The sequence below is a fragment of the Takifugu rubripes genome, chromosome 4 (assembly GCF_901000725.2).
Source record: "Takifugu rubripes chromosome 4, fTakRub1.2, whole genome shotgun sequence".
NCBI classification, from domain to species: Eukaryota; Metazoa; Chordata; class Actinopteri; order Tetraodontiformes; family Tetraodontidae; genus Takifugu; species Takifugu rubripes.
The window spans coordinates 12,784,407-12,807,692 of NC_042288.1; the positions used below are offsets into that span (position 1 = coordinate 12,784,407).

General features: G+C 45.4%; 3 protein-coding genes and 1 long non-coding RNA gene across 7 annotated transcripts in view; 1 reads left to right on the plus strand and 3 right to left on the minus strand.

Moving 5' to 3' along the window:
- The window catches only part of slit1a (slit homolog 1a (Drosophila)), a 64,613-nt gene extending 52,777 nt beyond the window's left edge, over positions 1–11,836 (minus strand). For 3 of the 4 annotated variants that reach the window (XM_029834888.1, XM_029834889.1, XM_003964126.3), the window contains exons 1-3: positions 11,224–11,836; positions 3,066–3,137; positions 958–1,029 (exon numbers count right to left, since the gene is read on the minus strand). In XM_029834888.1, the coding sequence (XP_029690748.1) occupies positions 958–1,029; positions 3,066–3,137; positions 11,224–11,432 (353 nt within the window). In that variant the 5' untranslated portion in view covers positions 11,433–11,836. The remainder of the gene's footprint in view (positions 1–957; positions 1,030–3,065; positions 3,138–11,223) is intronic. The other variant, XM_011603356.2, reaches the window with a different exon arrangement.
- LOC105416367 (uncharacterized) lies at positions 79–769 on the plus strand. The gene is made up of 2 exons (XR_964516.2): positions 79–563; positions 638–769. It is a non-coding gene; the product is annotated as an uncharacterized lncRNA (long non-coding RNA).
- Positions 11,837–12,751: 915 nt separating the features above from the next.
- Positions 12,752–19,376, minus strand: LOC101061710 (rho GTPase-activating protein 19). The gene is made up of 11 exons (XM_011603358.2): positions 19,308–19,376; positions 18,793–19,046; positions 18,273–18,353; positions 17,685–17,894; positions 17,365–17,591; positions 17,187–17,273; positions 16,885–16,950; positions 16,593–16,784; positions 16,420–16,515; positions 16,232–16,335; positions 12,752–15,804 (listed from the first exon to the last, which is right to left on the minus strand). The coding sequence occupies exons 1-11, from the start codon at positions 19,352–19,354 to the stop codon at positions 15,789–15,791; spliced, it is 1,380 nt and encodes a 459-aa protein (XP_011601660.2). The 5' UTR covers positions 19,355–19,376; the 3' UTR covers positions 12,752–15,788.
- Positions 19,377–19,566: 190 nt separating this feature from the next.
- LOC115249510 (pyrokinin-1 receptor-like) lies at positions 19,567–23,034 on the minus strand. The gene is made up of 7 exons (XM_029834949.1): positions 22,909–23,034; positions 22,264–22,423; positions 22,080–22,176; positions 21,167–21,372; positions 20,623–20,844; positions 20,375–20,552; positions 19,567–20,182 (listed from the first exon to the last, which is right to left on the minus strand). The coding sequence occupies exons 2-7, from the start codon at positions 22,411–22,413 to the stop codon at positions 19,866–19,868; spliced, it is 1,170 nt and encodes a 389-aa protein (XP_029690809.1). The 5' UTR covers positions 22,414–22,423; positions 22,909–23,034; the 3' UTR covers positions 19,567–19,865.
- Positions 23,035–23,286: the final 252 nt, after the last annotated feature.

Sequence of the window (23,286 nt, forward strand, 5' to 3'; positions counted from 1 at the left end):
AGGAACAGAGATTGGCAACAAACTCCGTGTCAAACAGCCTCTGTCCGACACTGGCAGGCCTTATGCAAATACAACAATTAAGTCAACGAGGAACAGACTGTTACTAATCTCCTGGAAACCACGAGCAGAGAGGGAGGGAGGAGAGCGGTGGCTGAGGGAGAGAGAGGCTGCTGTCAATCCTTCAAACCGCTTCGGACACATGTTTGGACCTCTGCCACCCGCTGCAGCAGACGCCGGGAAGAGTGCTCGGCCATCTGAGGCGCAGATTTATTGCGCATTTACAGCGGCGTTGAACTATACCTGTTCCCGGATTGGTGGCTTGTAAATATTTGAGGAACACGGCCGCTTAGATTCCACATCGGTCTGGCACGCCGCGTACATGTCTGCCAAATGTTTGGGATCAGTTGAATACGGGAGAGAATGGAAAAGGAGCTGGACACGGCTTTGAGCTGGGTAGTATAAATTGTTAATGTGGGTTTCAGATGAGGGGAAAGACTGCGAGACGTTAACCGCCGTGTCTGGATGACGGCATGTGTCCAGTCATCTGCTGCACAGGTTTTCATGTGGGTAGCAGTATTGATTTGCTAATGAGCTGGTTTAGGTGTGGTTGACTCTGTTTGTCTATGTGTTTTCCCAGCCGCTTAACAAGCTGTCGAGGAGTCCTGGTGCTGTCCAGATGAACCAGAGTTTGCGGTGAGGGCGAGGCCTCACATCCCACTGTGGGTACTCCTGACAAGCAAAGCTAATAAAAAAATACCCCATGCCACAATGTACCCTCTCAGCACCATCTAACCACAATGGAATGACAGGGAAGTGCCTCACACTCGATACGGCATTTATGGCCGGGTCCTCCTGTTAGTGTCATTACCAGCGCAGCCCAGCAGAGGTTTGGCATTTACATTTAAACTTAAAGACATGAAAAATATGGTGTTTCTGGTCAGCCTGGGTGGTACTTACAGTCTCTCCAGCTCCTTCATGTCGTCAAAAGCCCCACGTTCGATCACGGTAATCTGATTCTCCATCAGCTGCCTGTAAGAGAACGGAAAGAGAATGTTAGCCTCCATGTGATCCAGTTGGGCTTTTACTTTCGGAGAAAGTTTAGGAGACTTTGGAATCTAGGTGGTAGGACTTCTCTCAGTTTAACACACACACACATACACAAACACACACACACACACACACACACAGTAAGAAAGAAAGAGGGAGAGAGCAGGCCAGTAGTGTGGACCCCGGGCACTGTGTGGAATCTTGGCAAGGGGAGCAGAATTAGCAGCCAGGAAAGTTTCTATGGTGGCTCAAAGAGAGCGAGGGTCTGGGCTCTGGTGTGGTCCACTGGGTCTAACGTCTGGGTGGAGACGTCATGAAAGGATAGGCAGGGGGTCAAACAGAAGGAAAACTGAGGTGGGCCTGAAACTTTCTACAATTGGCACTATCAAGGCTGCTTGTGTGTATCTTTGCCCGTTGGTGAGCATAGTGTGAGATGCAGGCAGCACTTCAAGGCTGGTCATAGGCAAACAAACAGGGATGTGCACAAACACACAGAACCCTCCTGTAAGTCGGATTACTTCCCTTCCCTTCACATGCTTTGCCAAAGCTAATGCACAAAAAAAAAATGTTTGGATCACTTTGGAAGTGTTACGCCAGGCAGCAGAGAAGCGTCCAGCAGCTTTTGAAGCAACAAGAGCTCCCCTTCATTACGTACACAACTGCTCTGTGTTAAAGGCAACTTCTCATGTCTCCTGTGAGGCCGTGCCGCACTGCGACCCACCAGTCTGGGCTTCCTCTCTATCGGATATAAATGCTAATCACTGTTTGCAGTCCATAAACACAGAGAGAAAAGTGCAATTCACCTCTGATCCTCTTCTCATGAGCTAGATGCTAGATGGAGGTTTAGCCCTGAATTTAAAAAAAACAACCCTTTTTAGACATTTCGGGTCATGGGTGCTTTTTATGGCCTCTCTCGGTAGATGCAGGCTCACACCTAATTTAGACCAGTCAAGCAGTCAGTGCCAGACGAATGGAGGCAAATTAGCTGTGCGGATTTTAGACTGACAGCATGGACGGCAGCTGACCGTAAAGATAAACCTCTGCTCCTGTTGGGCTTCTACTGTGGCCTGCTCATGGGTCAGCAAGATCAGAGGTCAGCCCTTTGTTTTTCCTAATACTTTTGCCCCCCCCATGCTTCCCTAAACAGCTCAAGCACAAGATTATCTGGCAAATCAAAGAGCGGTGTGCTATGTGTTCTATGTAGCGCAGCTGTAGCGTCGCAGCAAGGGTAGTTGTCTTTATTAGACCTGCCAGGAGCTGCTTCATTCTTACTTGCTAGTGACAAGCCGCCAACATGAAGGTATTTAACCTCCACGTGGGGCTGGAAGGCAGCACAGAACTGGAGGCATGCACACCAAGGCCAGATGGGAGAAGGAACAGTGGGAGCAAGCAGGCAGACAGGGGGATGGGTGAGTAATGAAGTTGAGAAATAGTGGAAATACTGTATATGTAGCTCAGGTTACAGTACGTCTAAACCATCTTAAGGTCCACATAGCTTCCACCCTGCAGTGTTTATAACTTCCACTTTAGTGTAGCCCCGCTCACATGGACGTGTGCACGTATATGGATTCCTTTACAGAGACTCCGATACATCGGTTCAAAAGTGCAGTTTCGTTTCAACGAACAGGGAGTCGGTGGCATCGACTGAGCTCGCCGAGGGTGTTGAGAGGCTATTCAGAAGCAGCGCGCACATGCACGTTACATGTTGATGCGATGTGGAAACAGAGGGCAAGTGAGCATGTTTGTGTCAGGGTGACAATAAGGGCAGCCGAAATGGCCAGAATACAGTGAGAGAAGTCCATTACTTCACTTCAATCGGCAGCTTAATGTACTGTGGAGTAGGACTCTCCACTGAACATCTCCACTTCACTGGGTTTATGCTAATCTGAGCAGCGTGCCTGCACAACTCAGATGCAGCTCAGGCATGCATGAATAGACAAAGTCCTACGCCAACATGCGCCGCAGACAGACGGACGGACGTTCCACCGTCACACAAGAACATGGAGGGAAGTACTTACAGGACTCGGATGTACTTGAGTCCGGCGAAGTCGCTCTTGGTGATGCGTGTGAGGTTATTCCCATTCAGCTCCCTGCGAAGAAAGACATGCAAACATTTATCAATAATTCATCAATATTCCCCCTCTGAACCTGTTACGCCTGAAGACTCAAGCAGGAGAGTGTAACGTGCAGGTTCCTCTGCCCACTGATACCTGAACACACAGTCACATGATTTCGGACACACAAATGTTATTCTGGGGTAATATAAGCTGAGGTTCTCGTCCCAATCGGTACAATCAGAGAGGCTGTTTAGAGGGAAGTTCACACTCGCTTCTGGTACCACTGGGAGACATTAAGGAGACCAATTAAAATGGATGCTGGATTTGAGCACTGTGTTTGTCTTTCCATTCACCAACACCCACAGAACACCCCTCCCTCCCCGTCTACCCTGTGCTCCTTCGATTAGGGATTAGCAGGAGCCAGTTAAGGGGATTTAGGGAGGACCACAGGGCCAGAAAGCTAAGCGCTGTCAATATAATAGTAGCTGCCTCCCTGCTGAGGAACCCACAGTTGCTGCTAAAAAAATCCACGGAGAGACCCAAAGGGTTAAGATTCAGCCACATCTCTCGATGGTGAAAGGTCAACGCTGCGGATGATTTGTTGTTGTGGACTGTAGCTCCTCAATATTCTTGAAAAGAAAGCGAGGAAAGAACACAACTCTCTTTCCTCTGCCACTACCCTGCTGTAAGCAGTACAGGTCCACCCTATACTGACCTCCGCACCCCCCACCCCGAAGCACAACCCAAAAAACGGTTCCAAATTGACGCCAAAGGCCCTGATCTCTCTCCCTCAGTCACTCTCTCCTTTCTTCTAATGACCACTCCAGGGACCGTTGCACTATGCAATAGGAAAGAGAACGGTCATTACAGACAGATGGTGCATGTGTGTGTGCGTGTGTGTGTGTGTGTGTACACAGGTGCATCGATAGGCCAAACGACACAGTCACGGGAAATAAATAATGGACTGGGCTTCATTAGCCAAGGCTCTGATACTCACACATGTTGCTCATTACAGGTACTTGTGCAAATAGGTATTCTCTCTCTCTCACACACACACACACACACGCACACACACACATGCACACACACACACACTCCTGGACTGTGACTGTCTTATCTTCTGGGTGGTCACTGTTGATGGTGCCCAGAGGACCAGCAAAAAGGAGGACAGGCTGTCTAATCCACCAAGAAGCACCAAAGTTTTCTCTGTTGTCTCAAAGGCATTTTTGAAGCACATCTCAAGTGTTTTTACTCTTTCTGGAAGACTGAACCATGAGCCTCATCCCTGGAAAAATGACTTTGAACGGTCCTGCTGAAGGTGCCTATCTTAAAACTCATATTGGCACCACACACCTGCTCTGAAGTGCTGTGACATTTAATACATAAATGCCACCGGCTGGCTGTGATGCTTTAACTAGTCCCAATCTGCACTTTTTATGACATTCAGTGACCTTTTCCAGTGGCATTTCACAACAGTAAACCTGGAGTGTCTCAACTTCTTGTTGTCTGGATGCTAATCAGATCCTCAAAAATATAAAGTTCCCCTTGTACGGCTGCAAGGATGGACGGCTTCTGCATACTGACACGACCTTCAGCAGTGAACCTATCCTGAGCTGTAAATGGCACATTTATAAAATCCACTGTTCCATAAAATACACACTTGTTATAATGAGACCGCTCAAAATAGAGCTTCAGCTGTTTATCTTGACTCCATCTCAGGGGACTCTATGTAACTCATGCTGTATGTGAGGATGCTGCTAAAAGAACTTGAGAATAATGGAAAATAGACCTTAGATGTGCATAAAGCCTGAAACAAACACAAGTCGTTTTGGGGCACTTTACACCGGGAGGCAGCTATATATGGTTTCAGTACCTACACCAAAAATCTGCGGTTTATTAGCTAATAATATCACTCACCACTATTTTCTTTGTTTTACTATCAAAGGAAGCAAATCTATGGGTTTTGGCAGAGCAGAAAAGGCACGTTCACCCTTTCAGACAGATGTTTCTTGTGGGTTTTCACGTGACTCTGTGACTGCTGCATTGCTTTAGAGGCAGAAAATTATTAGGTATTATCCCAGTTTTACAGTGATGGATTTCCATGGCCATTAATCTGAATTTGATGACGCTGCACTTTTTGTGCGTTTGTGAACCCTCCAGATGAACTCGCTTGGTGCCGAGTCCAGTGAGCATTGAGAATATAAACGTAGCCACAGCTTCACTGTGCAGCGGCCATCTTGTTCCAAGGGATATTCAATCATAATCCAGAAACAATGAAGGTCAGCTCAGCATCGATACTTGGAGGCCTTCTTCAAATGAATGTAAACACGAAATCTATTCTTAGATCAATACTAGTTGGGGTTTCTTATCCTTATTTTGTTCTGCTCAAGAAAAACTGTTCAAAATACTTAAATTCTTAAAATTTAAATCTTTGGGAAAGTCTGCAAGGATTCCAGCGCCGACACACCTCCTTGCGCTCCAGACGGATTTATGACATCACTATCTAATTCCTCTTCATGGTCCCGGCGTGGGTTGATTGATGCCTGGGAGTACTTCCTCCTGCACCTTCCCCAGGGTGGACACGTGGCAGATCTGATCTACCTTTCCATAACTCAAAAGGGTTCGGAACTCTGCCACAACGCTGAAAAAGCCATTATGCTTATTTCTGCCAGCTGCTGGAGTCCCGGAGTCCAGTTCAGATTGAGCAATGGGACGTAAAATAAAACTCCAAGTGTAGACAAAGGTCACGAGAGACACTGGCCCTGCTGCAAATTCACCCGTGCAAGTGTCCCGTCCCTTTTTTCATGGTTGAACAACAGACGTGAGGATGTTTTTAGATGTTTTTGGAAAGAGAGGAATTGTTATTTGCTTTATAGCAGAAGGCCCAAAAATAAAACTAGAACTACAGATAATGTGATAGTTTCTACTTTGAAAATGAGAGTTTAGGTGCCGATATTGCAGCATTGCTACTCGTGAGTTACTGCGTTGAAAAACCGCGGGACCATTTGTCCTAAACAGATTTATCCTGGCAGGGAAGACCGAAAGCAGCTGATCTAGGATCAGCGGCGCGGCGAGGTCCAAACTCCTCACAGTGAAAACAACCTGACGGTCGGGAGCCCGAGGTCCTCTACAGCCGGAGCTTGGAAGCTCATTAATCACAATCACGCTGCTATAATGCTGTCTGATGGGACAAGCAAATGCTTCTCCCGGATGAATGAAGTGAACAGGTTGGGAGGCAGAAGAATGGAGCGTTTCTCCTCCCTCAAACTCGACAACATATGGACCTGACAGCCGTGAAACGCGCAGGAGGAGAGAGAGGGGAGGGTTGGATAGAGTCGCCGAGCGACAGAAAGGGACAGCGCTGCCTCCACAGCGTCGTTAAGTGACGGCGTGGAGCAGCGTGGCGACTGTTGCAAGGAGCCGCGGAGCTGTGAAAAGCCGACGGACTGTCTGGGAAATGTCAGCGCGGAGCCGAGGGCCCGGTGGAGAAAATGTGACCTACATACTCCACTTGGTCCCACTGACTACTGAAAAGGAGCGATACCATCCGGGATCAGCACAACCTAATACTCACAGAAATAGGGAGCGCAGGAAGAGAAAGACCACCATGAGCATAATAACACACACTTAAACCCGACAGGAACCCTTCTATCCACACCGAGAGGTCAGATTTCTGCTCGGCTCCAACAAAACATTCACTCCATTGAAATGTGGCTCTCAGATAAGCAGTTAAGGCCCTCGACCACACATTTCCAGTGTGTGCGTGCGTCTGTGTGTGTGTGGGCGTGCGCGCGCAGACACCTGAGAGTGTTTTCGGAGCTTCTGGGTTCCTCAGAGTCTGTTTACAGTTTGCATTCTCTGCAGTCAGGCCTCGGGAGCAGGATTACTATTAGAGCAGGTATAATGTGCACCAGGCAGATCCTGCAGGGCCGTAACACACAGACATAAACAAACCCGGAACCTTCGAATCATTTCATACGTGGCTGAAGGTCAACGTTAATGACTCCGGGCATCTGTCCTGCAGCGTTACCCGACCTTCACACTGTGGCAACAACCTTGAAAGAGTTTCCTTAAAGGAAGCAGATGCAGGGTTTGGGGTTTTTTTGGGGGGGGGGGGGGGTGTTGGGAAAAGTTAGACAGAAAGATGTGACAGGAAGACAAAGAAAGTGGCGCTCAGCTCGTTTTGATCAGACATAAATAACTTGTGACACTGTCAGGCTGATGAGTGAATCAATTAAACATCTGTTTTTGTTGTGCGCCGCTGCCACAGGCCTGAAAACAGAGCGCGCGCAGGGTGGGCTGTCGTGGAAGCACAGACTGAAGACTCTTTCATGCTTTTAGAGCGTTTCTGCAGTTTGTTCGGTGACAGACGCCGAGGTTCTGTTGTGGCTTCGAGTCCAGCCTGGAAGCATTTTGGAGCGCATGAATGCATACTTTGACTAAAACGCATTATGGGCCTAACACATCCACACCGCCGCACATTATGTTTCGCTTCTTCTGCACAGTGATCGAGATTCAGGAGATGTTTGCCTGACAGATGTGTGCTGACAACTGGTAATTTGATGGATGCTGCGTGTGTGCTGGAGACTGTCAGCCGATCCCCACGAATGAAGAGAGCTTCAGTGTTCGCTTCTGTTTCCCTCCTCGGTGAAACACGAGCAAAATACCTGCAGTTCTGTGGGGAGGTCAACAAATCTGCTACCAGATAACCTTTAAGCAAACTACTGATTGAGTCAAAATCGACTTTTTGGGAGAGTTAAATTGCTTGTTTTGTAGTTAAGGTTAATAGTCAAAAGTGTTGGAAAGTTATCTCTCTGTCCCTCAAAGACACGCATGCATGCACACGTGCGCGTACACACAACCCCCCCACATCTGGAATGCCCATAATTTCCTCTAAACTTTGCATCACATCAAACGCATCTTGACGAGCACCAACATGCGCGTGCACACACACACACACACACACACGCACACTCTTCTCAAATCTTACTGACTGACCAGGAGGGTTAAAAGGAGCTCCTGACACATGAAAGGTGGACTCCTAATGTGATTTTCATGGTCTGCTGAAATAAAATCCCCTTGCAGATAGCCATGGAAAGCAATCATGCATGTGCACTCACATCTGCACATGCACACACATCATACAAAGTCTATAATGATGACAGGTAGTCTCTTAAAGGGGGTAAAACAGCGTGGAGCGCTTTGGAGTTGGAATGGAGGCATTCTCGGACACACACGTCCCATTGATGGGGCCGACCTGACTGTGGGTGCACGTCTCGTGAGCGCAATCAAAGGCTGCCATAAAGCAGCGGCCTCCGTCAGTGGAGCGGACCAGAGGGAGTGGGGTGATTTTAGCAGATGGCGAATGTAGAAAGGTGGATGTTTAAACTGTTCCGGGCTGGCGGGGACCCGCGTTGACCTACGACGCTAATATTTCTACCTCTTAATGTTAAAGAAAACACAACGCTCCTAATGCAGCAATAGAGCTCAAAGCCTACCTCGGCGCTGAGCTCAGGAGGAAAGACCACAGCTGTGCAGACCAGGCAGTAAATTGTACCTTGTCCCGTGCCTGTAATTTTGCAATCCTCCGATGAGCATAAGTGTTCTGCCAAAGATTTTCATTCCAGGCATTATCGCTCCTCCTGGGAGCACCGACTGCGAGGATGGATATATTGGATTGTAAAAAAAAATGTCCTGAATTAAAATCATTCTGCCTCTGGGCTCGACCTCTTTTGCTCCATGTCATAAATAACACATCGTTCCATCATCTGTTAATAGCTTTATGATGAAGTTACCCTCCTGTCTGCCATGATCCCTTCATTAGTGATTAAAGCCTTGGTTAAGATGCCCACGCCTGTCCTCTTCTCCACAACCACGGGTCCACGCCTTTTTCACTGTCAGCCTTCGACGCGTTAGCCGAGGTTGGCAGGCGGCGGCCAATGTGTGTTCGATCTTGTCAGGTTAAATTATAGATCAGGCGGCGGAAAAGCTGTCAGCTGCACCTGAACGCTGTTGTTGCCAAAAAAAGGCAGGAGGCAACCCCTGGCACACACACACACACTCTCCCCCCCCCCCCACACACGCATGCATAAGCATCGTTATCGAAGCGAGGGGGCCCCTCATCAACTGCCGCCATCAAACCTCATGAGTTTTCGTCTAACGCGCTCATTCTCAGCATGCACACGGAGGCACATGTTCCGATTAATGACCAAACACGTCTGAGCATCAGATTTATAAAAGCAGGCATGAAAACAGTCGCACATGAGGTACGCAGCCTTCTGGTTCAATGCTCCACATTCTGGAGGGGATCCAATGCACCCCAACATTTCAGCCCAGGCTTTTTTTTTGGCACGCCGAGATGAATAAAGTGGTTTTTTGCAATTATCTGTAATTGCAAAAACCCCCATAAAGTCTCCCTTCTGCAAATCGAACCAGGCGGAGATATAAAACACACCCGCAGCTCCAAGACAAAGCAGGTCTGGACAAACCTGACCACCACCGAGCTTCATTGTCTAACAGCCCGAGATGCTGCTTGTCCTCTTCAGAGACGACGCAGGCAGAGAGGGTGGGAGTGGCCGCCGACCCCTGAGCAAGGGTGTGATTTTAATACACGGAGCACAGTCTCATTACAAGGCTCCAGGCAGAGGAGCACAGGGGTCAGACCTGATCCAGACCCACACTGACAAGTGCAAATGGGATTCTGCTGTCTGCCTCCACACTCACTATGCACACACCCAGCCCAGCAAACAATCGTCAGACCAACCCCCTCCATCTACACACATGCGCCATCTCCCCCGAGCATCCCTGCATGAGGAGCAAACACACCCGCGCACACACACCTCACACCAAAGTTCAACATTTAACCCTCAGGCTTCCATTAAAGTGTGGCAAATATGTCTTCGGATATATTAACCTGGGACAGTCCCCCCTCGTCTTTAACCTCAGCTGTGGTTTCACAGTGTTTTTTTACACAAACACACATCCCCCAGATGTAAACACAAAGCTGTGTGTGGGGATGGGCGGTCTGCGTCACCTTGATGAATCATCCGAACACCCTGCAGATGAGGATGTTTCCATCTTTACTTCTTTTTTTTACCACAAAGTCAAACACACCTGATCTCACGCATCGTGTTGAAGATGTGGCAGCTACAGAAAAAAACAGATTTCACAGTCAAATCACTTGTTGTACCCGAGCTATGGATGAATAAGAAACTTTCAGGGCCCAGGGCACCTTTCCTGCACCCTCTCCGTCACTGGGGGAGCGGCGCGGGCACATCAGGCAACAAATTGTTTGGAATTTGAGATTAAACCCAAAAACATGCCGCCGGCTCCCTCCATGCTCCTGACACGGGCTCCACTCGTTCCCACCGCATGTTTTATTCAGGCTTGATATTCGAAAAGCTGAAATAGAACAATCCACCCCCCCCCCCCCCCCCCACTCCCCCCGTGCACTCCTCACATCTGATTTACTGATGAATATTTCAGAGGAATGTCAGAAAAGACAGAGAAACTCTGCCGTCTTTCTCGCCTCTCCCACCCTGCTCGTGTTCTACAAGGCAGCTACGTGATCCGCGCGCAACACTCACTTAAGTAGCAGATTTGCTTAATTTTCTACATGATTTAACAATTTGCGGAGAGAGCGTTCGGTGGCACAAGAAGGGGGGGGGGGGGGCGAGGAGACTTTGGCCCAGGAGTGGAGGAAAGTGAAAGGAGAGATAAGAAGAAGCAGAGACAGGACGTGTGATTCAAGCAGGAATTCTCAAATGAGGAAAAAAGACGGGAGTTCAACCAAGATTTGTATTTGAAAAAGTGAAAAAATTCCACTCTGGAGAACGTTCAAACATCGAGCAGTCAGATGAATCGTGGACACATGTGAATGGTGCACATCTGCTCCAGCTCTTTCCAATCCATGATGCCTATTTATACCTGACTGGAATTCCAGTGAGTGACACACACACACACACACACACACACACACACACACAGACGCACACGCAGGCTATTGAATGTCCTGCAAAGTCAGACAAACCCCTCCAATCAAATTTAAACCCAACGACACAATGTGATTTTAAAAAGAACCATGAACCAACCAACTTTCAGATACAGGGAGGATACTCACAGTCTCTCAGCATTCCGGGGGATATTCCTTGGCATGGTCCTGAGACCCAGTCCGTGGCAGTCCACTGTGGTGCCGCTGCAGGTACACAGGGCTGGGCAGGCGCCGGCGTTCCCCATGAGCAAAGCAGAGAGCATCACCAGCCACATCCAGAGTGGCCGTCCAGCCTGCCTGCACAGGAATGCCCCGAAACGGTTCCCTCTCAAGGGCATGTTCACCAGCACTGAAGCCCGCTACCTCACACTCAAGGTCCAACACTCCTGCTACACCTTGCAGCTCCCTCTGCAAGAATGAACTGAACTTTTTTCTTTCTTTTTTTTTAAAAAATCCTATCTTTTTAGCTTCAAAAGGGAGTCCTTTCTTCTCCTAGATGTTTTCAGCTGTGGGATTGATGGCAGCAGATCTGCTCTGTCTCTTATTCTCTCCTTGAAAACTCTTGCCCCTCTCTTGTCTTTGTGGAGTTTCTGCGCTCTGGTCTGCACACGTCTGCTGTCCTGCTCTCGCTCACTCCTTCTCTGCTCTGCTCGCCCGGAGAGAGAGGGAATAGGGAGAGTGCAGAAACGGAAAAAAGGCTGTCTCTGTCTCTCTCTCCTGCTCTCTCTCTCTCTCACACACACACACACACCAGTCATCCATCACAAGGATCTACAAATAGCAGACCCCCCACTCCCCCCGACTCCACCCCTACCCCTCCTCTCCTCCCCCACTCCTCATACAACACACACACCCCCAGAACCCTGCCTGAACTCACACTGGTTCTCAAGGTCCTTCTTTCTTTTCTGTATATCCACCACACAAATCTTCTCCGTACGTCTCTTCCTTCACCCAATTCTGTTGTGTCACATGTGACGAGCGAGACCTGCAGGACCCTGCACAACCCCTGGCTGAAGGGAGAGGCTGTGTGTGTGTGTGAGTGTGTGTGTGTGAGACAGAGAGACAAAGGAGAACCCACTGGGAAAGAGGAGAATCAACACCTCTGTCCTCGGAGGCAAAGTGGAGGATTAAATAATCTGTAAATGTGGATCTCAATGAGTGGCCACACACAGAAGCTGCGGCACAGGTAAGTACACACAAACATATTTACAATCTGTTGCACAACCACCAGACGATTATAGTTTAATAAACACGCGTATACCCGCCCACGTACCTGCCCACTTGTTCTAGTTCAGGAGAGATCATGTTAAACGTTCCTTCTCCCGATGTTGGAATTATGAAATGCACTCAAAAGCTCCGTCCAGGACTGGTCTGCGTCAAGAAAAGAAAGTCAAACAAGGCGTAAGACATTATTTACTTTAATGAATTCTCAGCAGGTAATATTTTGCAAATGTTGGCATGTTTCTGTAAAACAGGAGATATATTAGGAGTCCAGACCATGTCGTCACTGCAACTCCATAAACTTTTCCAACACGTTCTTTGTTTGGACTCCGTAGGACGTTAATATTCAGGCCGTATTTATGGGTTCGGATCAAAGCAGATTATCCAGTAATCTGAAGTAAAGTCGTTCCTATGGGGGGAAAAAACCAGCAACAACTTTTCTTCTTGACATTTTTATTGTAGATTTCAGAACAAACTTAATAAAACACAAAGCTGGAGCGGCAGCCAAACGTCACCGAACCGCCGACTGACCTGCTGCTCGCATGTGAGAATAAACGCTGCTTTTAGGAGGAGGTCATGACAGTTTAAACCCCGAGAGCATGAATGTAAAGACATAGATGGAGCTTTTCAGACGGACCCAAAATGTGATGTCACGCACACGAGGAGACGTAGAAAACCATCAGGATTCGTGGGTTCAGCTCTGCACACTTGCATCTGCGATCCACCGAAAAAGCAATTAAAAAAACACCGTTTTGTGTGAGTAAAGCAACAACCCAGTGTGCACCTTCCCTCTATGAATGGCTAATTAAAGAGCAGACAGTGGTATTTAGTGGTAATGTGTGTGTGTGTGTGTGGGGGGGGGGGGTTCCCCCCCTTCTGCTCTTGCAGTCGTGATAGGAATACACACAAATACACAACAAGAATTACAATGTGGCTCTGAAAGCTGTGGGAGGCCATACGGCAATTTACAATTAGGCTAAGAGGGGGGAAAATATACGACCCCGACATAAACAACGGCAGTAAACGCTGAGCGCTGCTCCGTGGCCGTCGGGCAACTATTTTAATCCAGATTGCATCTAAAAAGGTTCGAAATGAAAGCAGCCAGCAACCAGGGATGGAACAAAGGGATCAATTTGTTCGCAGCTGCATGCTTGACTTCAGCTCCAGAGAGAGGGAGAACAGGAAGAAACCAAATTTAGCATCCTCAAAAACTCCAATCTGCTTATTTGCATTTCAGGGAGGGAAAGAGGGAAGAGAAAAAGCCTCTCTCCAGTCCAGTACTAATGAAAATCCAATGCTATCATGCAGCGGCTGAAGTATGTTACGTTCCAGCTTCACTTCTTTTCCTTCTTTCCTAACACACGTGACCTGTTGTTTTCCCATCTAACAGATTTTGAGGGACTTTTGAATCTATGCATTTGGAACCCATCATATATGCCCTGAGAGCTTTGTGCACGGCCGATAATGTCAAGTGGATTAGAAGGTCGGACTCATTTTGCAGCCGTCACACTCATGGAGTAAAAATGCTAAATAAAGCCCTATTGGAGTTTTGGCTGCAAAACGATGCATAACTGTCCTGGAAAATGCCATTGTGTATTTACAGAACATGAGAAAAACAGACCCATGTTCGCAAATGTTTACAACGTACACTTACAATACCAAACATGCATTGACATGGTCACCATAATGACACACTTAGACATTCCTCCTATTGTGAGAGCTGCCTCCCCTCTGGAAATCTTCCCACACAAACCCTGACTCCTTAAAAAAAAATCTGTAATTGACAAATACTTTGCCATGTTTTTGGATATTTATTCTCACTTTTAGCCATATTTAGATCAGACTGGGAAGAACCGGAAAGGCGACACAGGGCGTAGGATTTCCTTCCGTGAGTTTTTGTTTGCTTCAAACTAACTTTCATTGATGCAAAGCAGCCTCAGAATGTTTTTAGGATGAGTTCAGGTGCTTATCACCTGTTAAATGTGGTCAGAATTCGGATGCTGATTCCATCTGGCTCATACTCGAGCCGTCTGGCGCTCTAATATTTACTAAACATCGCCATCATGTGGCGTTAAATGACACTACAGGTAAACCTTGTGACAAACGCCCAGACGACTGCAGGCAACAATTCCTGTCGTTTATTTTCACCGTCACAACTTCACAGTGATGTCATCAGCTACGGTTGGTTAAGTTGACCCCGCAGCTTAGATCACATTATAAATTAAAAAAAATAAAAGTGTAACAGTTGTGTAACGACTATTTTGCGTGGCATCCAAACCACCACTGAAAAAACAAAAAACAACAAAGTTGCTTAAAAAGAAAAAACCACAGTTATCCCACAGTTATCCCCCACTAAAGCAGAGAATAAAACGGTATATATTAAAAGAAAGCTCACATTTCTGTCAGTAAAACTATACAAAGTTGCATAGGAACCAAAACTTACAAAAAAAGATATTTAAAAAAAAAAAAAACATTTAAAAAGCATTGAGTGGTTTTAAAGATCCCAGAGGTTCCCCTCTAATGAAACTAATGAGACAAAATATATTACACACTAATTAACCTGCTCCTCTCTATTCTTTGTCTTTGTACTGGCAAACCTTAAAGCATTTATAATCACTAAAAACTACAAGTATAAAAAATGTATTAACTTTATATTGCAGCTTGAGATATATTCACTTAAGGCACACTTGTGGATTCACCACAGTTCTAATCAGTCTTGACTCGTCTGAAATGACAGTTCATTAAACTAAATACTGCAGTCAAACCTAACATGTAACAAATGGAAACACATATGTAATGCGTAGATAAAACACCTAACTCGCATTGTTAAATTGGCCTAATCTCTCCAACTTTAAAATTTAGCTGCATTGGACTGCAGGAACACTAAGACACTAAGAGGAAACACTAAGAAGATTAAGCAAACTGAATAAAATGCAATGAAACTAAAGAGTTCAGACAATAACATGAGTGCTGCACCTCAGCCCATAATAAAAACAGTAAACTTCCACATCAGACAACACAAATGAAAGTGAATTGCCCTGCTTGGTAGATCATCGGCTCCACTGTTCCACCAGAGAACATACAGCTCTTCTGCAGAGCTAGTCTGTACGCTCCGCTCAAAGGTTTTCAAAGAATGAACCCGATGTCTGCAAGACTAAAAGATTAAAGTATTAAGAGTGTCTATATTAAAAGGGGGGTTTTCTTCCTGTTACAATATCTTACACAAACTAACTTCAAAAATCTAACTTCTCCTAGTCATTTCAACTGTATCCATTCATTCCATTCCAGTTAACATGACACATGTAACAATCTCATTTCAATCCTTTTTTGGACTCTTTGCTCTACCAAAGTGGAAAAATGACTTCAGCCGATTTCCCATCTCTAACTAATCATGAGAAAAGAACTCAAAGCACTTTACAGCGGTGTGTAGCAACAGAAGGCAGAGGGGGCGTCTTCTTGGTTGAGAGTTCTTTTTAAATACGATTAACCCTGGAGTGAGAGAGACAGACAGAGGGAGAGACAGACAGAGGGAGAGACAGACAGAGGGAGAGACAGACAGAGGGAGAGACAGACAGATGGGGTTATCAAGAGAGGACATCAGGTCAGCAGACTCTCAGCAACGTATGGAAATTCTAACTGTTCTTTATGTTGATATCATGTTAAAAAGTTAGACTCTGATGGAAATCATCATCTCATGTCCATTTCCTGGCTGCATCTGTTTGGGCTGGATTTTCATGTACTGGCTCAACTTCTCCTTGTGAAGTTGTCACAATGGTTTTTAGTGAAGAACACTTGCCACCTTCTGCACCTTCATGCATGTGCTGTCACCAGGGATTTAAAAGAGTCCAACCACAGACCGAACTACATCAAACTCCAGCCAAACCGTTCCTAATCACCCTTGTCATTAAATACTCACTCCTCCGCAGCGGCTCCGCCTCCACGGCCATCACAAGGACCACTTGATGGACTCCGTTTGTCGTTTTCCTTCTCTGCTAAAGCCTGGCCTCCCAAAACTTTCCTCTGTTTTCACATATAAAACAAATAAATAAAAATTCCTGACTTCAGAAACTGGTTGCCCAACTGTTGTTGACCAAAGGAGATTACCTTAATAATTCCTCCCAAAGAGCGCGAACGCCAGTGTTTCCTGCTGAACGGCGACCGAGAGTCAGCAGCCCCCGTCTGCAGCGGCTGCTTCTCAAACTGTGCAAAAACGAAAGAGCGAGATTGGCTGCAGTTCTCTTGGCACGCTCTGCAGTCCCAGCGGGGGCTGAGGGTACCTGTCTGATCAGCTTCTTCTTTTTGGCAGATTCAGGCATGCTGTTAACTTGCTGGTAAAGCTCTCTGAGCGCAGTTTCAGTATAATCCTGAGAGACCCCCCCTCTTAAGGTTCGTATGGATGGAGAGGGGGAAGCTGGCATTACTGCAGACACGCTTCCACCCGTGGTTCCAGAACAAAGTGTCGAGTCATCCTAGGAAGGTCAGATGGGAAACAGCAGTTAGCTTCATTAAATCACTTCTGTAAAGAATAAAATATTCATTAAAAAAAGATCACAATCAATTTCCACTCACCTTTGACTGCAGAGATCTAGATCCAGTGAAGTACAGGTGGGTATGTTCTTTAATATACGCTGGTGCCTTTAATAAAAACACACCTGGATATTAGGTCCTCATGAAGGTCATTTTGGAGAATTGAAGTGACGCACAGCATGGTGGTTTTTGAGCCTTAATTAAACATTAATGCATCCTATTTTCTATTTTACTTCTGTGATTTTGACAACTGGGTGTTATCTAATGATCACAGTAGAAAATAGGAGAGAAACTTTTTTTGACCATTTTGCATTAAAACCCAATAGTGTCAGGACTGTGTTTACCTTGAACAGCCGCTGTGAATGCCTGATGAGAAATGCCACCCCCTTATTCAGCTTTTCAATGTTGCCCTGCAGGTCACTCGCAGTCACCTAAACAAACAAACAAACAAAAAAAACCCACCAATCTAAAAACTAGTCAGAGCTGAAGAGCAGACATCCAAGGTGCATCTACGGCCCTCACATTTTTTGGCCAGATGATGTGTGGAGCAAACATTGTGGCCAGATTGATGGCGGACATCTTATTAAGGTGCTGATTGCGGGCGGTGTGATGCAGCAGGTCAAGTAGCAGCTTCAGAAGACTGCGGTTGGCTGCAGGCAGCAGCATGAAAAGCAGCTGAAGTGCTTCAATCTGACGATCCTTGTCAGGAGTATCTGTCTTGTCCCCTTTCTCATCAAAGTGGGTCAGGTCTGGTCACAGCACATAAAAAAAATTAATCAGAAAAAGAAAATAAACTCAATAATCTGAGGGGGAGAAGGGTGTGCAGTAATGCCAGCAACCACCTCCAATCTTCAGGTGAGCATGATAGTGCCTGTGTGTGAGCAGAGGTTCTGGCAGCTCTCCCAGGTAGGCCTTGAGTACTGTAGCTGCGTCATTGGGGTGGAAGTCTCCCGCTTCAAGATCCAACTCTGCTCCAGCATTCAGCATCTCCCTCAGGGCAGCCTGTCTCAGGCTGTGGCCTGGTACACGGAACAACCCCTCCACATGTAGGTCTATGAGGGGAAGACAGGGGGAAAAAGAGAGGGATGGAGAAAGAGATTGTGAGTAGTTGGGTAGACATGGGAGGCGGAAGAGAGGTGGAAAAGAAAGTGAATGAAATGAAGGAGGAGAGGCAGCAGGAGCAAAGTGCTTTCAGATAAATTATTGACTAAAGCATTTTCTTTTAGCGTTCATTTTTACTGAATGACATCATCCCTGTCTAGAAATAAACCATCACCTAAAGTTTATACACTTATTTCACACTAAGCTTGAGTATACTGCAGATACTGATTATCATAAAATCTTGGATCCCTGTTTGTTATGCACAGGGTACGCAGAGATTCTTTTAGCAACTAATTAATTTTTTTGTGTAACATGCAGGTCATACTCACGTTTATTCAGATATTCAATGAGCTGATAGATCCGTGCTATTCCTTCTTCAGTTACCGGTGCACCAAAAACCACCCCTTTTTCTGAAAGGCATTAAACAGCAATGTAAAACAAAATTTGATGCATCGTGTTACTATAGTGAGAATTAGGTTAAATAACATCTTTTTCTCCCTGATATCTTGGTAGGATGCATAAATTACAAGAGGACAGATCGAAGATAATTATTCTAATCATCAAGTGAAGTTGTTATTACCATATTTTGGTTTCCAAATTATTGTTTGGAATAGAATAGAGATTTTGGACTCCTTGTAAAAGAACTTATGTAATATACAGCTTAAGGTCTGCAAATAATGCTGCATCTATGAATAGTAAATAAAACAGTAAAATAGTAATATGGAAATAGTGTGTAAAGTACATTGTTTCTCCCTTCTAATTGTGACTGTGAAAGTGACCAGACATGAACAACACAAAGCATCATCTCAGTGAACCATCTGGAAGGACATTAATGGCTCCGATTCCTACCTTTCCGTTTCAGGAAGTTAAGGGAGCGTAGAAAGCCACTGGTGGCGGGTACTTTAGGATCAGAATCCCCAGTAAGCTGGGAAAACTCATCCCCTGGAAGATCGATGAGACGGGTGATGTTGCTCAGCACCAAGTCAGTAAAGACCTGCGGATGCTCGTGTTTCAGCCGCTCCACAAAGAAATCTGGGTTAAAAATGACAGGCTGGCTGGCGTTCGGCGCCTCCTGGGTGACGAAAACACTGCATTTTGTCCCCCTGATAACAAGAGAAATACGTTTATTGGGTGAATCTTAAGTGAGAGATTCTAAAGTTTCTATCCAAAATCGAACGGTTCAAACCGCAGTGAGGCTAGCATTAGCCGTAATGATAATGTTAGCATAACAAACTGATGTACGGTCATGCTGGGGCGATGCTCATGCACAAAACATTTAAATAATAAAATAAAAGTTTAAAAAGCCGAAAAATAGGATTATGATAGGTTCAGTTTGTAGTTATCTAACAACGAGAAATTTGCACCTTCTTTCCAGTTTGCAAATGTTTTGGGGAGCAGTTTCAGTCGCCATCTTCTTTTTGAATCTTCCGCTGCCTCATGTTTAGTCCCGCCCACCGCGCTGTGATTGGCTAAAATATACGCGACGCTTACGTCACCACTTATTTCCGAACATTGGATTGGACCTGCTTCGAAATGTCAAATTTAAAGACTATTTCTTTTCAGTACTTTTCAGATTTATTTTACATTTAAAAATCACAATAGAACATATTTAATTGTCTGGAAATACAATGTTACAAAACCTAATACTGTACATCACAGTTTATATTTAATAAGAACCATGTACATGTCAAAATATATATTTAAAAAATATATGTAAAGCTATGACAATAATACAAGCAAAGGGAAAACAATCTGATCAAACCTGAACTGTTAAATATTTCTGATATTTCATGGGCCCACATTTCACATTATACAGTTTAAAAGAACAAAAAAAATGCAGCCATGTTCAACAATCAACATTCTTTCAGTTGAAGTTTATGAAATATTCACAGATTTTCAATTCTGGTCCCTTTTTTTCTCATTTAACTGGCTGTTTCACTCCTTGCCCTTTCGCTGGTGGTGCTCTGATTCAGTCCAGAAAGACTACATTTCCTCCAAATGCAGTAATGCTTCAGTCGACGCAGTGTTCTCAAGCACGCTCTGCGAAACGTGTGAGAGGAAATGCAGAAGAGCAGAGGGTCTAGTGCTCCATTGATATACCAGAGTGGAAGTGACAGGTAGGTTTTCAGGACATTGTAGACAGAATGGACGGTGTCGGACCAAACAACCACATACACCTGCATCAATGAGGAGGCAATATCTGGAAAATTACAAACGAAAAAGGCCACTACAGCTGCACCTGTAAGACAAAAAAATGGCCATATGTCATATATTCAATGGCTTCAACAAGGCCTTCACATTTACAATTTTATTAGGTTTAGTCTCTGTGTTTTAAGAGATTAGCAATGATTTCTGATCACACACCCAAAGCATCTTCTGACACAAAGAAACTGACGGTTGTTCCGTCTCAGCCCGACAGCCACTGACTCACCCATGAGCTTCAGAGCTCTCTTCTCACTTAAAAGTAGCTTTCCATTTTGAAGAGACTTAATATCCTGCCTTCTTTCAGGATATGTCCGTATAAGACCCATGTTTCTCCTCTGATGTCCATGCCTTTGCAGGTAGATGAGGATGAGTAGATAGAAGGTAAAGATGGAGATCAGCGGGATCTGCGTTCAGAGAGGCAGGTTGAATGATGGTCCATGCTACAGTAAAACCGTCCATCAGCACGTAACTTACCATAAAAAAAAGCCCCGCTCTCAGGAGCAAAGCCCCTTTGTAGATGTGTGCAGGGTCTGGCTCCGTCATCTCACACACGGTGGAGACATGGAAGGCTTCTTCTGGGGTTTGAGCGGTGTAATCCAGGATACAGGCGCGAGCCTGGTCGTATACAATCGCAAACGGTACCGTTGAGACCAACGAAAGGATCCAAACTAAAAGTAGGCAAGGCAAACGAGACTTCTGTTGGAGAACAAGAAGAGAAACTCTATTAGTCAGATTTAGCTTTTGTGTTTTATGAAAAGTTGCTTTTCAGTTCTTTTCATGTGGCGTGAAAAGCAGCGACGCAAAGAACTGCAATTTGTCTGATTGTACTTTTCCCTTTGTATAATAATTGCAATTGTTGACCATGGTTTTAAAAATAAGACCCACCATAATCAAACAAATAATGCAAATGTTTAAATAACTAATAACAGACGACACCTTTGAGCACTGCTGTGTGATTTGTGTAATTAGGAATAAAAAAACATGCATAGAGAAAAAGAAACTCCATGTTGGCAGCAACCTTGAGACTGGAGACGGACCACATGGTGTGACAAATGGCTATGTAGCGCTCAGTGCTAAAAGTCATGATAACCCAGCTTGTGGTGGCGCAGTACAGTTGTCGGACCATGAAGTATATCTTGCAAACCACTTGACCAAGGCGCCACGGGTAGCTCTCCCAGTAGTAGCGATATAAAGTAACAGGGATGGTCAGCAGTTGTAGAATGTCTAAAAAATAAAACAAGAGGTATGATCAGTTCATCATTAACTTCACTCCGATCTGACTCTGGATTATAATCATCTATGACAAGTGCTATACTAACTCTGCCCACTGTCTTTTACCTCTGTGAAGAGACTAAAGATAAAGCTCAGAGCTCAAGCAAAGGGTCCCTCTGCCATTCAGACACAGCAACCCACCCCCGTCCACACACACACAAATGCACACACATTGGTTGAAATGAGCAGCATGCTCTTATTTAATGTTTGGCTTTTGTAGAGTGCTCATGTCATCAACCCTATTATGTGGAGACCAATTACACGTCCAGGCCCGCAGAGCAAATCTGCTCTCGTGCCCTCAAAGTGCAACAGACTTGGAAGTCATGGGGAGACCGTGGCTAAGAGTTGCCGCCTCTGCCAGTTGTCAGTTTAATGATAGAACAGGCATCACACGATGGCGGAGTGAGGCAACACCACCCCACGCCCAGTGACCTCTTCGACCTTGCACACTAAGAGTGTCACCAACCACCTGCTAAATCATCTGCAGGGTGTTGAGGAGTCCTGGAAACTCCCCGTCAGTTCTAAACAAATAATGAATTCATCTTATTTCAACTCTAACAGAGCTCTTTAATTCCAATGAATAAATGATTGATTGATTAAATATATATATCTATAATCCTGACAGTATTCATACTTAGCACATACATAATGTTATGTACCTGATATGACGAGGCTGAGAAGATAGAACCGAATGGCACTGATTCGCATGTGAGCATCAATGAGAAGGGTCAGGATGCTGACCCCATTGAATATCACCTGTAAAATAGGAGAGTTCTTACTGACCCTGGGAGAAAAATACTCAGTCCCTTTGTGAGCGATTTCTCTCAAAGCATCAGTTCATACCCCACAAATGAAGACGCAGCTGTAGAAGACGGTCACGGGGACGGCGATTTCCAGCGGTACCCTTTTGCTGACACCAATATCGAGGTGTGGCATCTCGCTCGGACTGACGTTACAGCTGAAGAGATGTGAGATCTGCTCAGAGAGGTTCATGCTGAGGCAGCTGGGTGGGGACCAAAAACCAGATGGGGACAGTTCATGACTGGACTGGAAACATTATTGCTTTGCCCAAGTGAAGCATGTCATTATTTTAAATTGGCCAGTAAACAATCAGACTAGATTGTCTGCACTTTAGAATTTACGTTTAGCTGTTTTGTGCATTATCTTGTTGAAAAATGTGCTCTCATACATAACTATTTCCTACGTTGCTATGACTACAGGAATAGCAGTTGGCAAAAAACACGTTCATTTTTACAAAAAAGAAAACCCATGTATTTGAGCAAGATATGACAATCAAATAGAAACAGTGTCTGAATACGAGCAGTACTTAAAATTCTATGAGTATATTCTTTTGTGCATTTTCTTTCAGAAAAGAAGCTACATTTTTGAGGAAAATCTATGATACATCTACACATGACATCCTTCAGTCTGTGCTAAAAACTTCTCATTCAAACAATTAAACTGCAATGAATCAAGATGGAGAATTACCTTGGAGAGGGAGAGCAGGAGGAGGGACGTGAGCGATTCACGCAGCAGCAGTTGCCTTCTGCTTCCCTCCCTGATTGTGCCTCTACTCTTTAGCTCTCCACCATCTCCCTCACTCTCCACCTCTGCTCACACACGAACCCAACCACACCAACATTTCAGCAGGTAACACTGAAGACTGTCATCCCATAATAACCATAGAACGGGAAATACAAGTGGGAGAAATTCTGTTGTCATGAGAACAACACATCATTTTGCCATTAGAGTTAAATCCATTGTGCACGCAGTCATGTGGGAGCGCTAGAGATTTAAAGCTAATGGCTTCCTTGTTGCCCAGCGTGACAAAAACATCTCAGGTAGTGGTCTAATGTTCAAAGACGG

Bases quoted from the DNA above. Each gene is read 5' to 3' on its own strand.
- LOC101061710 (XM_011603358.2), bottom strand. From the start codon at position 19,354: ATGGCGACTGAAACTGCTCCCCAAAACATTTGCAAACTGGAAAGAAG. The intron at 18,354-18,792 runs GTAGGAATCGGA...AATGCCTTTCAG, and splicing joins TAACTTCCTGAAACGGAAAG to AAAAAGGGGTGGTTTTTGGT. The intron at 17,592-17,684 runs GTGGTTGCTGGC...TGCTGTGACCAG, and splicing joins TGCTCACCTGAAGATTGGAG to ACCTGACCCACTTTGATGAG.
- LOC115249510 (XM_029834949.1), bottom strand. From the start codon at position 22,413: ATGAACCTCTCTGAGCAGATCTCACATCTCTTCAGCTGTAACGTCAGT. The intron at 20,845-21,166 runs GTTGCTGCCAAC...GTTCTCCAACAG, and splicing joins GGTCCGTCTCCAGTCTCAAG to AAGTCTCGTTTGCCTTGCCT. The intron at 20,183-20,374 runs GTGAGTCAGTGG...TTTGTCTTACAG, and splicing joins GAGAGCTCTGAAGCTCATGG to GTGCAGCTGTAGTGGCCTTT.